At 36.2% G+C, this 15328-nt stretch overlaps 1 protein-coding gene across 50 annotated transcripts in view; it reads right to left on the bottom strand.

Moving 5' to 3' along the window:
• PIKFYVE (phosphoinositide kinase, FYVE-type zinc finger containing) overlaps positions 1-15328 on the bottom strand; it is a 102328-nt gene that overhangs the window by 24445 nt on the left and 62555 nt on the right. For all 50 annotated transcript variants that reach the window (XM_078328324.1, XM_078328328.1, XM_078328337.1 and 47 more), the window contains 8 exons: positions 13423-13530; positions 9982-10122; positions 9195-9321; positions 7803-8962; positions 5711-5811; positions 4077-4148; positions 3308-3479; positions 789-967 (listed from right to left, as the gene is read on the bottom strand). In XM_078328324.1, the coding sequence (XP_078184450.1) occupies positions 789-967; positions 3308-3479; positions 4077-4148; positions 5711-5811; positions 7803-8962; positions 9195-9321; positions 9982-10122; positions 13423-13530 (2060 nt within the window). The remainder of the gene's footprint in view (positions 1-788; positions 968-3307; positions 3480-4076; positions 4149-5710; positions 5812-7802; positions 8963-9194; positions 9322-9981; positions 10123-13422; positions 13531-15328) is intronic.

Raw genomic sequence — 15328 nt, 5'->3', positions numbered from 1 at the left:
TCTGACTGCTGTGTTGAGAAGAAGCTAAAGGGACCAGGCCAAAAGGAGACTACTATAATAATCCAGGTGAAAGATAACAGAGGCTCAGCCCAAAGTGGTAGTGGTAGATGTTATAAAAAGTGCTTAGACTCTGGATATATTTTGAAGGCAGAACCTGAAGGCTTTCTCAAATTATTTACTACCACAATGGCAAATATCAATTCTTTGAACATAGAATTTTAGCTCTACCAGAAATACATGATTATCCTTCTGGTTAATGTCTTGGCAAAAATTCTGACAGACTTCCAGATGCCATCAGATGCCAAAACAATGGTTAATAAGTTAGGCCAGGGCCCAACATGGTGGTGGTTCACATTTATAATCCCCACACTTAGAAAGGCCGAGGCAGAAGGATCACTATCACTTGAGCACAGTTCAAGACCAGCCTGGGTAACAGTGAGATCCTGTCTCATATTTTTCTAAAATTTTTATATTAAAAAAAATTTTTTTTAAAAGAGTGAGGCTGGTAGTAGGTCGACCAGGGTTCAAATATGACTTCATCATTTGACAGCTCTGTAAGTGAACAATTGTAAGCTCTGTAAGTAAGGATAATAATAACTATTTCATAGGGTAAAGAGTAAATAAAATAATATTGAAAGTTCTTAGAGTCTGGTCCTCTGCATTGGTAAGAGTGGAAATGGGGAATCCCACAAATTAATTCAATCTAGTAACAGTGAAAATGTTTAAAAAAAAAATTCTTAAGGGATTATCAGATCTGAGATCAGGTAAAGGTTCCTAGGATTTCTTACCTGAAAGATGCCACCATCTGGTTATAGGAGAAATACTGGTGATAATCATGATGGATGGAGTGACCACAGGGCTCAGCATTGGCTCTGCGAGTATACTGGTGCCCATAAAACCTAAGTTCAAGGTATTTTGCAAATGACATAGACCAGGACTCATTGGAAAGAGCAACAACTGGTGTTACCTGGAATTCAGCAAAAATAGTTTACCTGATCACATATTGCGAATTTAAAAAAAAAAAAAATAACATTTTCTTTTCTAATACAAATGTAATATGTATTGACTGCAGAAAACTGGGAAAAGAATGAAACGTTCAAAGGTGGGTGGAGTTGGGGGTGGTGGAGGAGAGCAGCATCATCAAAAATCCCACCAACAACATTAGTATACTAGTATATGTTTACTTTTGATTTTATATTATATATATATATACACACACACACACACACACACACACATATACATATATATATGTGCAGGCACACACAGTCAGTATATTTGTAAATAAAAACTCTTTCCTATTAGTTTCATATTATATAACTAGTTAGCAATCTATCTTGAATATTTTCCCACACAAAATATTCTTGTAGAACTTTTCAAATGGCCAGAGTATCCTATTATATGAACATATATTTAACCAATCCTTACTGATGTGCCTTTAAGACATTACAAGTTTTTCCATACTGAGATGATGCTGTGATGAACATCCTTGTATGTATTTACAACATCCACAATTATTCCCTTCGAATAATAAAGGTGGAAATTGGTAGGTCAAAGAGCATAAGCATTTATATGATCTTTGATAATTTTTGCCACATTATCTTCCAAAACAAGTGTACCAGTGTATATAGTCTCGAACAGTGTTTAAGAATATAAATTTCCCCCACTTTCTTACCAATCCTAGGAATTAGAATTGAAATTTTTGAAATGTGATCTCCTAAAGAAAAATTTTTGAAGAGATTTTACTGGTTTCATGCATACTTCTTTGACTACTCATGAGTAACATGATTAGTAGCCATTTGCATTAAATTGCATTGTCATGTTCTTTGCCCATTTTTCTACTATCATGGCTTACAGCAATTTAATATTACATAAATTTATGTTTAGTCATATATGTTGTATTTTTCCTTGACACTAGAAGTTTTTCATTTTAGTGTAATAAAACTTACCTTTTCCTTTCTAGCATAAAAAAAGCAGAAGTTTTATTTTAAAATAAAGTGTATATAGCAAAGCATATAAGACATAAAGATCAAATTTAAGTTATTCATTTAATACTATGGTCACTCTAGAGTTCACATATTCTACCACAAACTATTAACAGCTATCTAATAGGAACTAAAGCCTGTAAGGACAAGTATGAAACTAAGACTGAGAATTGCTAGAAATAATTTTATGTCTGTATGTTTGCTGCTGCAGGTGCAACTTTGATTTTGCTCTTCTCTACCACTGATTAATGTATGTCATGCTATTATTTTGTATGTAATTCCCATATGTGCCTTCCAAAAGCACACTTTGAAATAACCCAATTAAGGCCAGGCATGGTGGCTCACGCCTGTAATCCCAGCACTTTGAGAGGCCAAGGCGGGTGGATCACCCAAGGTCAGGAGTTCGAGACCAGCCTGGCCAACACAGTGAAACCCTGTCTCTACCAAAAACGCAAAAATTAGCTGGGTGTGGTGGCGCAAACCTATAGTCCCAGGTACTCGGGAGGCTGAGGCAGGAGAATAGTTTGAACCTGGGAGACAAAGGTTTCAGTGAGCTGAGATCACACAACTGCACTCCAGACCTGGGTGACAAACCAAGACTCAAAAAAAAAAAAAAAGAAAGAAAACAAAATAACATAATTAAGGAAATGAGTTAAATTTGGAACATTTTATCCAGATTGCAAGCAATCTGGATAAAAATTATATATTTTAAAAATACAATACTGGCACCAAACACTTGCCCCAGGGTTAGAAAAGTAAGAAAGGCACAAAGAAGAAATAAAACACATGTCCTTCTCTCAAGAACCAACATGAAAACCAATAGAGATCAATTTCAACATGGTCTCATCCATATATGGATAGAAACGTTGATATAGGCTCAAATTTATTATACAAATATCCTAATATACTGCAGTTATTGCTTTACATGTCTGTCTCCTCCTCTATAGAACAGAAGTCACTCCTTATTCTTTTTTTCATTCCTAGGGCCTAGCACAGTATCTGGCACATAAATGGTACTCAATAAGTATTTGCTGAAAGAATTAACAAACATAATTGGGAACTGTCAAGATACAACCTCAAGAAATCTTACTGTACAAGGCCCTTGTATTTTCTTTAATGACTGATACATTCCTAAGATGGGATCTTCAAAAAACAAATACTAGATTGAACATACAGCACTGGAAGGTAAGATAACAAAGACAAACAGAGCTCAATGACAAATAACAAATCCATTATAATATAGAAAACCCTCCCTTCAAAAAAAAAAAAAACTACACAAATAAATAAATGGCAAATAAAATATAGTAATAGGGTCTATTTACCTGTTTGCAGATTCTACACCAGGAATATGTAAGAATTGTATGTTGATATCCAGGTACTGGAGAATCCAACTCCTTCAGGATTATCTGCACACAGCCTTGGCCATGAACAAAGCGCCGAATGTGATGTACCATGGGGGTATCACAGAACATGCTTGGACACTGATAAGAAGGCCTTTGACAAACAAAAGAGCCCTTCTCACATTAAGCATAAACAGAGAAATCAGAACCACGGAATGGTGGATAATCTGCACAAGGTACTCATGCTGCTCTGAGCCTGCAGCTGAACATCCTGTCTTCAGCTATAGCATGGTGACAGTTTCCATTTGTTAAGAACCTTTTATTTGCCAAACAATTTTAAAACATTTCCTTTTACCCTCTGACAATTCTGGGGATTGTTATTCCCTAAACAGGGGACTAGTAAAGTGTTTTGTCATGTAAGTGGCAAGTGATAGCGCTAAGACTTAAACTGAGGTCTACATGATTCCAACACTTTACCCGCTTCTCACTTGAATCACTGTATAAAAACAGATTCCGAAAAATGTCGATGGTAGGGTAATTAGATGGGCAGAGATATGAGGAATGTTCTGGATAAGTTTTCTCAGATTAAATATGGAATAGACTACTTCTTTGAATGATATACTCTGATATGCACTATGAAAGTGAGGATCATACAACAGTCACTTGACATCCAACTCATGTTTACATTTTAGGTTGAAATTTTGGGTATCAAAAATGTGTAATGGAATGTAAGGAAGAAATGTGTTCTTACCTGAAACAGTATCTCTCTAAAAATATTCCTAATGTAAGATCATTCTTTCCATAAAATTCCATTGTTACAATCCTAAAAGAAGAGACAACCTCTTAGAAACGTAAGAATTACCATACACCAAAGACATTTCATGAGACCACAAATTATGATTACCTATTAAATGTACGGTACTTACAATGAAGTATGAAAGCAGGTAATATTTTTTGTTGTTATGGAATAGGTTTTAGCTCATCCAATAAAACGAGTTTAGACTAGCCACACTATAGCATCTTTTTCACTCCCAATCCACTAGTATCTTATAAAACAGATGAGGATGCATAAACTATAATATTAATTGAGTAAAACTGATTTGAGTTAGGAAGAGGTAAAGGTTTCCTTTACAAAGGCTTAAGCCCTGTCAACATAAGGCAGGACTCCTGTCTCCTCTTCTCTTGTCCATGCCTTTACTGAGCATAGAAAACAGCAGTTCTTGCTAAAGTGCCAGTTCCTACCTTTATACCTAACCTATAAGTGCTCACAAGACTGTTTGGCTATATAACTGGTGAAACCCGCATCTTATTCAAGCCTTGACCTACGGAGTTTATAAACTCCCAGAGAAAATTCTTATGGGCTCTGCCAATCCTAAGTCTGCCTACTGACGCTATACTACTGGAAGAACCCATGAGCTCACTGCTGGAAATAAGTGTTTCAGGTATCCGAAATTAAAACACAGAATATGCTTTGGCATGGAAACAGTGCCCCCCAAAAAACAGTTACGTTCCACAGTATGTTTAAAAGTAAAGGTGAACTATAAGGCTATGTACATCTATGTGACATTTTTGACAATAATTTGAAAAAAATAATTTAAAACATAAAATGTATTTCAATTTCTATCAATCTACTTAAAATTAAGTTTTAGACTAAAATCCATTAATAAAACCAAAGGTTGACTGCTTCTATAAAAATTATGCCTGAAGGAAAACCTGCCTAAATTGTACATACTATCATCAAAATGCTTATAAACAAGCTTTTGTGTGTCAACTTTCTCACTTTTTTAAGTACAGGTTGAGCATTCCTAATCTTAAAATCCAAAATCCAAAATGCTCCAAAATCTGAAACTTTTTGAGCACCAACATAACACCACAAGTGGGAAATTACACAACTGAAACCTTTGTTTTCTGATGGTTCAATGTATACAAACTTTGTTTTATATACAAAATTATTAGAAATCTTATATAAAATTTACTTCAGGCTACATGTGTAAGGTATATATGAAACATAAATAAACTTCATGTTTAGACTTGGGTCCCAGCCCCAAGATGTCCCATTAAGTATAGGCAAGTATTTCCAAATATGAAAAAATACTAAGTCCAAAACACATCTGGTCCCAAGCATTTCAGATAAGGGAAAGTCAACCTATACAGATTTCTCTTCTATGTCTCACATTTTTTCCACTCTTAAGGTACTCTCATTTACTTCCACTCATGAACAAACATGTATTTTCCCATTTACTTCACAAGTTTAAAAGTTCTATCAATTCATATGTGACCAGCAATGTGCCGTGTACCTAAAAACAGGTTCTAATGACTGTTTTTTTTTTTAATTGCTAGAATTCTGTTCTTAAGTGGAAGAGTGTAGGGGGAAAAGAATCCTACCATGGACTGACACAGGCACTAGGAGCATTGCTGGACTGGGCAGAAGAACTGCTGAAGAGCACACAAAGTCTCTGGTGGTTAATGGGATTCAGACAGTCTACCTAAAAAAGAAGGAATGGATGGATGAGCAAGCGACTGCAACCGCATTCAACCCCAATGCACCAAACACACTCCACAGTATTTGTAAAGCCTCCAATTACTGCTGTGGGGGCTCTGGTCAAGATTTAAAACTACAGGAAACTAAATATAAGGAAGAAGGGCAGTTAGTTTTTGAGAAAAGACCACCCAAAAAGTTTAAATTAAACTTAAAAATACAAAATGATGCCTAAATAGCTTGTTTTCTTAACTTCTTCATTTTTACAAAACTGCAATAAATTATTTTGGAAGAAATATTAAATACATCCATATTTAACAGTTTGAACTGATGGCTGAACATCAATCTGAGACACCCAGAAATCTAAATTCTAAGGTGATAAAGGTAACACCAGCTATCTGTTAAAATTCAAGTAGTATAGAAGTATATGAAGAAGTTCAGGAAATACACGAAACCACTCCTTCTATGATTCCACTAAACTTCCCAAGCTGAGCAATTTGACTCTGTGGTTTTAAAGTATCTTATTATTTTTGCTAGTTCACATACCCTATCCCACATACACACATCACTTCCTATCTAAGTACACACAGGGAGTTTTGTTTTTATAAATATGAAATAATGCAACACATATTAAAACACAACTTGCTTTTTTTATTTTTTTTGAGACGGAGTTTCGCTCTTGTTACCCAGGCTGGAGTGCAATGGCGCAATCTTGGCTCACCGCAACCTCCGCCTCCTGGGTTCAGGCAATTCTCCTGCCTCAGCCTCCTGAGTAGCTGGGATTACAGGCACATGCCACTATGCCCAGCTAATTTTTTGTATATTTAGTAGAGACAGGGTTTCATCATGTTGACCAGGATGGTTTTGATCTCTTGACTTCGTGATCCACCTGTCTCAGCCTCCCAAAGTGCTGGGATTACAGGCTTGAGCCACCGCGCCCGGCCTCACAACTTGCTTTTTAACACTTCAAATATAGCATGGGCTTTATCTAAGTCATTAAATGACTTGAGATCCTGCTCATCCTTTAACTGCTTTAATAAATGTCTTTGTACATATATTCTTATAAAATGAAAGCATCCTTATATAAGCATACTTAATTATTTCTGCAGGAATAGATTATCAAAAGTTGGAGTCCTGGGTCAAAAGTATATACATGTATGTGTAAATCAATACTTTCCTATTACTTTCTATAAATTTGTACAAATTTATACAAATATACAAATACATACATTTTATAAATTTATGTAACATTTATGAAAGGTGTTTTTCCATGCCATCATTAACCATGGGTCTTCTATCACTTTCCTTTTTGCTAATCTCACAAATAAAAAATTATTTAGCAACACTATTATTTAGCATTTCCTTGACTATTAGAGAAGTTGGACATTTTTTGTTTTATTAAACAACTGCATTTCCTCATCTAGCAATGGATTTGTTCATTAGCTTTATTGCTACCATTATCAATAATACATCCATAAACTTCCTTAATTGGCTCTCAATTTATGCCTAAAAAGAAAAAGGTCACTGTCTTAGTTAAATAACAAGGTAAAATGTTTTATGACTTAAAAAAAAAAAAAAATCTACCTTTTTTTAAAAAAACACATCTATTTCCTGCTTTTTTAAAAAAAACACATCCATTTGCTGCAATAAGCTTCCATCTCTGACTCCCTGACACAAGGTTCAAGGATTATAATACCACATCTAAGTCACGTTGTCAGAAATCTTAAGCAGCTCCACATTTCCCCTTACTTCAAGGACCTTAGCTTACTGTAAGCTCATCTTAAAGCCCTGAAACCCAGATTCATTACAATTCTGCTTCATACATATTAAATTAACACAGAAGCCAGCAGACTCAAGACAAAAACTAAAACAGCACAGGAGAAGAAGTATTTCACAAATCTGGATGCAGTTTGCCAAACTGATTTTTTTAGCCTGCCTTAGACGAGTCTTTCAATACATTCTAAACTTACACAAGCATCAAAAAGCAGTCTGGCTCACCTTTGTTGACCACAGAGCATCACTCTGAATAAGCCCTCTCTCTTCATCACCTTCGTTTTTGCTTCCTGATTTGCCACTTGAAGTGCTTGATGCATCCTTTGAATGAGCAAAAGGGTCTGAATTTTTTGGCTGAATTCTTCCTCCTCTGGCTCGATAATCGGCCAGCATTCTACCCAAGCTCCGGCTATCGCCCAGATGCTCAGCAATTCTAGTGCTCACTAGCTCATGTGAGGGTAAGACTTGAATAGACTTGGCCTGAATACTTCCATTCATGCCCTGAAGTCCAGAGAGATCCCTGAGCAGCTGTTTCTTCCTCCTGTTCTCCATTTCTTTGAATTCTTTATTGAGGAGAGGAGACCAGTAAACCTGCTCTGGAAAATAATCTCGGGTAGAGCATTTCATCCCCTTTTCAGTTAAAAGGAAGGGCTCTCTGAAGGTGATTACTGAGGAGATACAGAGGATCACATCTTTTAATTCCTGCTTAAAGGCCAAAGAGTAAGTCTTTCGTTTATCTTCAGAGGAGGTGACTTCCTCAGTAACATATAATCCAGTGTCATCCTGCAGAGGGTCTCTAAAAGCTCTCATCTGGCTTTTGGGATCCTGCAGCACATCAGTTTGCTGCAAAGTCTCTGGCTGCTCACTGCCTAACGCATCCTGTTGGTCATCCACAGGAAGTGGCAACAACGATTCCGGTACAGGTGGAAAGAAAGCACAAGGGAGACCCACCGGGCAAGCTATTGTGGTATGTTCTTGATGCTTCAAAGAGGCAATAGCCTGGGGCACATTTTTATTTTCCTGCTCACCCTTCTCAAACACAATCCTTGATTCCAGCAGACTGCTATCATCACAGGGCAGAGACTCAGAAGGGATGTCAGGATCCCAGGGGAGGGAACCTCCACCGTACTGCTCTTGTGCAGCCCCCTCATGCCCTCGTCCCTCAATCAGGGAATGGAATGAAGGGTTTTGCATTAACGTGGGAGGCATAGCAAATTCATCCATGAGGAAGGAAATTTCTAATTGAGAATGATAAGCGACACAGATCATAAATATTAGGATCTCCTTAACTCGAGCCAGCTCATAATCAGAGCCTCCTCTAAGCTTGATTGTACAGCCTAGGTGCTGTGGACAGCCTTCAAAAAACATCAGCGTCTTGGTTTGTTCTACAAATAATAACAAACAAAAAGTTAAGATGGTGGTGGTGGCCATCCAGAAGTCCATATAGAATTAATTTACTCTCTTAACATCTATAAAAGAAAAACTTTTACATGATTAAGATCATAGTTGCCTATCCTCACTTATCCACTATTAATAGATATTTCCTACTAATTAAACATTGTAGTACTGATAAGTCAACTCTTTTCCTCAGGTCAATTTATGCCAAAGATCACTCACCATTAGGCAACTGAAATATCTGCATATAAAATTTGTGACAAGTGCCCAGGTGTGGTTTCGTAAGTAGCTGGTCCATTGACATCACTAAATCACCTTGGGTCATACGACTGATTCGTTCCAAAACTTGCTACAAAACAGAAAAACATTATATTACAAAACTAGGGAAAAATTAAAATCTTGTAAATTTGATCTGGAAATGTAATGAAAACTTAAAAAATAACATTCACAATAAATAACTTTTAATTTAATAAATTTTTAATTAAAAAATTTTTAATAAATATATGATGAATTTTTAAATTCTGGATTTTTCTACACTTAGTTGCTTAGTAATCAATATGTGCCCACTGAAACCTAACTCATATTAATAACATTATCAAAATGCATTTAAGCATCATGGATTATCATAAGTTACTGTAGGAAAAGGGGGGAAAAAAACTTCCTAGAATTGGCCTTTTTTCTGCAGAGGGTAAACTTTACAAGGGAGAACATTTTCTGCTCAAGCAATTTTCCAACAAAAATGAAGGATCAACAAATACCTACTGATTAACCAGTGTCCATTTCAGTTTTGGTCCTATGGACACCAATAATAAGTATTACATAAAAGTACATGTTCTTCCAGTCTAAGACTCTCAATTTTAAATAATTCAATAGGTGCCATAATCTTCTGTTCCACTTTCAATACGTATGGTAAAGCAAAGAAAAAAAGATTCGTGTATACCTACCATATGTGCATATAAATTTAAAAGCTGTGATTAAAAAAAAAAAATACAAAAATAAAAACACTCACTGATTTTACATTAATGACCAAAGTAATGCCATGTTCCAATAACATGTCCTGGGCAATCCGAGAAACTGTTTTCTCAACTAGAACCAAGGTGGGTCGAACATCAACTATTCGCTGAACATAATTCTTCAAGAATTCCCTTTCCTAAGTAAGATAAATCAGAAATATTACAACTGGTAAAATTCATTATCTGGACATATTAAGATATCAAGATAGCTTGACTATTATTATCAATCTTAGCCTACATTTTATTCATCCACAAATAAGTCTGTAAGCAAATTAATTCAAACACAGTAAGAATCTCATCATTCTAAACTTGATTATGCTGACAAGAGTTTAAGGAGAAATTCCATTCTCCAATTAACTTTCCTTGAAAGATTTCCAATTCTTAATTTAAAAGCCAACAATCCAATTATCTAGTTCAGAGGTTAAAAAAACAAGAACAAGAAGCCTAACCTCACAACTTCCAAAATAAAAGTAATTTCTAAGTTGTTGGGTTTTTTTTTTTTTAAAGAGACGGGGTCTCTTTCTGTCACCCAGGCTGGAGTGCAGAGGTGCTGTCATAGCTCACTGTGACCTCAAAGTGCTGGGCTCAAGCACTCCTCCTGCTTCACTCTTCTAGGAGCAAAGGCACATGTCACCATGCCTGGCTAATTTTTTCTTTTTTTATTTTTTGTAGAGACAGGGTCTCACTATGTTCCCCAGGCTGGTCTTGAACTCCTGCTCTCAAGCAATCCTCCCGCCTTCAGCTCCCAAAGTGCAATCACAAGTGTCAGCCACTGTGCCCAGCTCTAAGTGGTTTTAATATGGTTATGAATTCTCTCCTCTACATTCTGAAACCAATATGAGTTATCTCTTTTTCTGGATATCTGAATAAATAACTCTAACAGATGCTATTTCACCTACTTCCAAATTCTAATTTCCCAACAGATCATATAATACCTAGCACAGCTACAGTTAAATATCTCAAACATAATTTCAATATATATTTATCACAAAGGTTTAATTTCAAAAGAAATGAATATTGTAAATAACAACCAGAGTGAAAACAATATAACTCATTAATTGCTTCATAATATTTCTGGGCTCCAGATGGGAGACAACTGAAGATGAGCATGTTTGCTACTCCTACTCCATGTGCCCAAAGTGTTTTCTGAGCAAGACTATATTAATGTCCCTTACCACCCACAATGGATGAGCCTACTCACTGCAATAAACTTGCCCTGTTATGAAGTATATTGCTTCCTGCCTTTGTTTTACTGATATTATTTCTTTTCGAATTCTCCCATTATTAACAAAATGGATTTTTTCCTAAATGTGTTAATTTCTTACTGTACTTACTAAACTGTAATTTAACAGCATTTAAAATAATTTTATTTGTGTAGCTTTAATAAAGTATACTCAGAATAAGTTGATTTCTTTTTTAAAGTTTCTGCCCGTGGTACAAAGATGGCAAATAACTTTCCTTCCAGTTCCAACTCCAATCAGCTATCATGACTACTCATGAAACAACATGTCAAAAAGGAGGCCTGGTCCAAGCTCAGCAAGGGAAGGGTATCAGGAGGTAGGCCATAGGCACAGCAGTGGGGAACCAAGAGATCTAGCAGGCCCGGCCTTTTAAGGAGAGTATAAAGTCACAGGCTGATTATCTCCCTGCCCTTTGTTTCTCCTCCTCTTTCTGACTATCTACGTTTCACCTTCTTCTCTGATTAACTATTTGACACTGGGTAGACAAAACACAAAAACAGAAAAAACTCAAATGAGCTGGAACTTTCTATCAATTCAGAAAAAGCTCAAATCAGCTGATACTTTCTATCAATTCAAACTAGGAAGTTTAACTGGGCAGGAGTTAACTGTATAATAAAAACTATGTTTGAAAGCTTTGATGAACAAGATGCTTTATGTTATGTGAGCTAAACCATGTTTCCTAAGTACACATCTGCCCAGAGCATAGCTCTCTAACAAAAAAGCTTTAGTCTGTTAACCTGACTGTAAAAATAAAGTAATAATAATGTGAATAAATTTAACTATAACTTTTTAAAATAAATAAACACCTATAGGTTTCATCATTTCCAAGACACAGAATTTTATGAATTTTAACATCTCTGCAATCAGGATGCATCTCAGTTAAGGCAATCCTGATCTGATCATGTGAAAGTCTTCTGCTGACAATCTTTTGTGGAAATTAACAAAACCTCCAGCATCAAATTATCTTAGGTCCCCTGAACAATAATCATTGTGATTCCCTTTATTCCTTTAGCGTTCTCTACTAACCTGTATAGTCAAAACTCATCGTTTTTAATGATAAAATAGCTGAATTCCAAAGAGAAAAGAGCCCCAGGTAACAGAGTTCTTAAGTAACACAGCAGAGTTTTATAAACACTTGCCTTTTACTACAACTCAGTTTCTCTAATTGTTTGTTATCTATGAAATCAGTACAAAAGTGATTGCTCCTACCACTCTTTAAAAAAATGTAGTTACCTAGAATTTTCAAGTAATGCTTTTCCGAAAGATTTCTGGAACCCAGTATAGTGTTTCCACTATAATATAATATACACATTCCTAAAAAGCTTCCATTTTGAATGACCACAAAGTAAAATTAACAGCATTTATGGAAGAAAAGGAGTTGGTGCAGAAAACTTTAAAACCTATGAAGGTGTAAAGTTTAAAACCAACTTTGTACCTTCAGCACTAACAAAAATAGTAACTAGTACCTCAAGAGGAATCATGGACAGCCCAGGCAGAGAGCTTAGTATGGCATGAGGCTGCCTCAAGTGAAATTAAATGCACAAAAACTATTGCAATGCTACAACTGGAAACGGAGCTCTGAGCAGTAAAGCTACTAAGAACCACGCAGGGATGTGGGTGTCCCTCCCTGGGGAGAGAGCCCTGCAAGCAAACGCTGACTTTTACTTTCTTAAAATAGAACTTAAAAGGCTTCTGCCTGTGTAGCAGCTGAACTGAGGCTGTTTTATTTTCTGGCTGAGGGTTATAACCTACTGCAGCTACTCTGGGCCTCTCTGCTTAGGAAAAACCACTTAGAAACCAACACAACTTCCATCTGATATTATTCCGTTTGCCAACTACATAAAAGCTAATTGGTGTTTCAGAAATGTGTTTTAGTAGCACAAACTGTATTAAAAACCAGAGATTCCATTAGAAATCTGGTAAGTTAGAGAAATACTCACAGTAAATCAATGGATTAAGTGGGAAAGGGAAACTAGTATTTGGATTTTAACCTTTTCTTCCTTATATTCTTGAACAGTCACCTTACCTTTAACACTTGAAACTTTAAAAATGATGAGTGACAGAGATTTTGGTAAGCTATCAAGTTTTCCTATCCAATTTAATCAGCAAGAATTAAGTCAAAATCAGTAAGAATTTACTAGCATGATGGTACACATACATTCCTCCAAATTATTACTTTCAGTAATAAATTCTTACCTGAAGCACAATAGGATCAATGCAAGTAAACTTAGTTTCTTCTCTGTAGAGATACTCAATGGAACACTTCAACAGAAGAATTTTAGGGTTTTTAATAGAAGAATTCATCTACAAAAAAAATGAACAGTTTGTTAAAGCTTTTAAAGGTTTGCATTTTACAGCTCTCCTTTAATTATAACTTTAAATCTAATAATGCTTATAATTCTTAGTAACTTATTATATCTCAGCATTAGTACACTCTCGTTTAGTTCTTATATGGTATTAAATTTTTTCAAAGCAAATAATTTGTTCAGAATGATGCAAAATTCTTCAAAAACTGGCTTTGCTTTCTTATTATTAATCTTCTATACTCTGAACTTTTTTATTTCTGATGTTGTAAGAAGAGATGTTATGCCCTGAGTGTGCACAGAGGGAACAGTAGTTAATGACAGGTTACTTCACAAAGTCCAATAAGCAACTTTAAAAGCATATTTTAGTCTAAAATTCAAAATAATTAAAATGCCTCCTGAACATATTTCTAATAGAATAAATTTCCGAACAAGGTGGCAAGCTGAAATACGTAATGTGAAGCTTAAAAAGAAAATCTGAAAGCATCTCCAGAAGCAGCTACTCAAATAATATACCCTAACCATGTGCTTAAAGCCACAGACAGAATAGCCTAAAGCCTGCAATTGCGGTTTCAGGCTGACCAAATTTATGGACCCCAAACTGGCAAACAGTTCTGAAAACAGTGACTCGCTAGCTGGGGAACTCAATTCAGGATTCTTTTACCAACTACAAACCAGACTATGTCTAATCAGTGGGGCAAGACAGTCATTCACGCATGTTTCCGCCACACTCATATACAAATTTTCTTCACTTTCTGAGAAGGGCACAACATGTTTACCTCCTAATTCAACAAATATCATTTAATTTGATTTAAAGTTCTCCTTTAAAGGGTAATGTGTGGTTTTAGTAAGACTCTCTGTGGAAATACTGACTGACGTGGGATTATTGCGATAAAATATTATTGAAGCCAAGCATATTTTCATTTATCTATGGTCACTAATAACTTTCAGGAATCTTAATGCCTTAGAAAAAATGTATTAGGCTCAACTTAGAAAATAGTGAAACAACACTACAGTTCATCCATCTGGTTGCTCAGGCTAGAAATCTGCCTCAGCTCTCACTATAACAAAATCAGTATCCCCAGAAGTGGGGCCAGGGTACCTCCGTTTTTAATGTTTCCCTTAGTGATTCTGAAGCACAGCAAGGTTTGACAACACTGCTATAGATCAATGGTATGTCAAAATGCAAGGACCAATAAATGACGCTGGAAACACCTACACTGCCTACTTTTTTTTTGAGACGAAGTCTCACTCTGTCACCAGGCTTGAGTACAGTGGCGCAATCTCAGCTCACTGCAACCTCTGCCTTCTGGATCCAAGCAATTCTGCCTTAGCCTCCCAAATAGCTGGGACTACAGGCACATGCCATCATGCCAGCTCATTTTTGTATTTTTAGTAGAGATGGGGTTTCACCATATTGGCCAAGCTGGTCTCAAACTCCTGACTTTGTGATCTGCCTCCTCAGCCTCCCAAAGTGCTGGGAATTACAGATGTGAGCCATTGTGCTCAGCCTAGTGCCTACTTTAAATACGGTACCGCCACTTCCCTAACATCCATACACTCCCACTGCCCTTAACCTACTGAAAATGAGAATTTCTAGGGGTTAGGCTAGGAACAGACATTTTTAACAAGGTCCACAGCTGACCTCAATGTATGTCCACTACACTTTCAGAATCAAAAGACTTCAGAATAAAGTTCAAGACCCATAATGTGATACAAAGCCCTTGCCTGCTTCCTCCAGCTTCATCTGCATTGCCCATATTACACCTTAGGAGCTCAGAGTTGCCTTAATGCCCCAG

This window comes from Callithrix jacchus, chromosome 6 (assembly GCF_049354715.1).
Source record: "Callithrix jacchus isolate 240 chromosome 6, calJac240_pri, whole genome shotgun sequence".
Taxonomy (NCBI): domain Eukaryota; kingdom Metazoa; phylum Chordata; class Mammalia; order Primates; family Cebidae; genus Callithrix; species Callithrix jacchus.
Note: the sequence above shows the minus strand (reverse complement) of the source record. Positions and strands in the feature narration are given on the sequence as shown.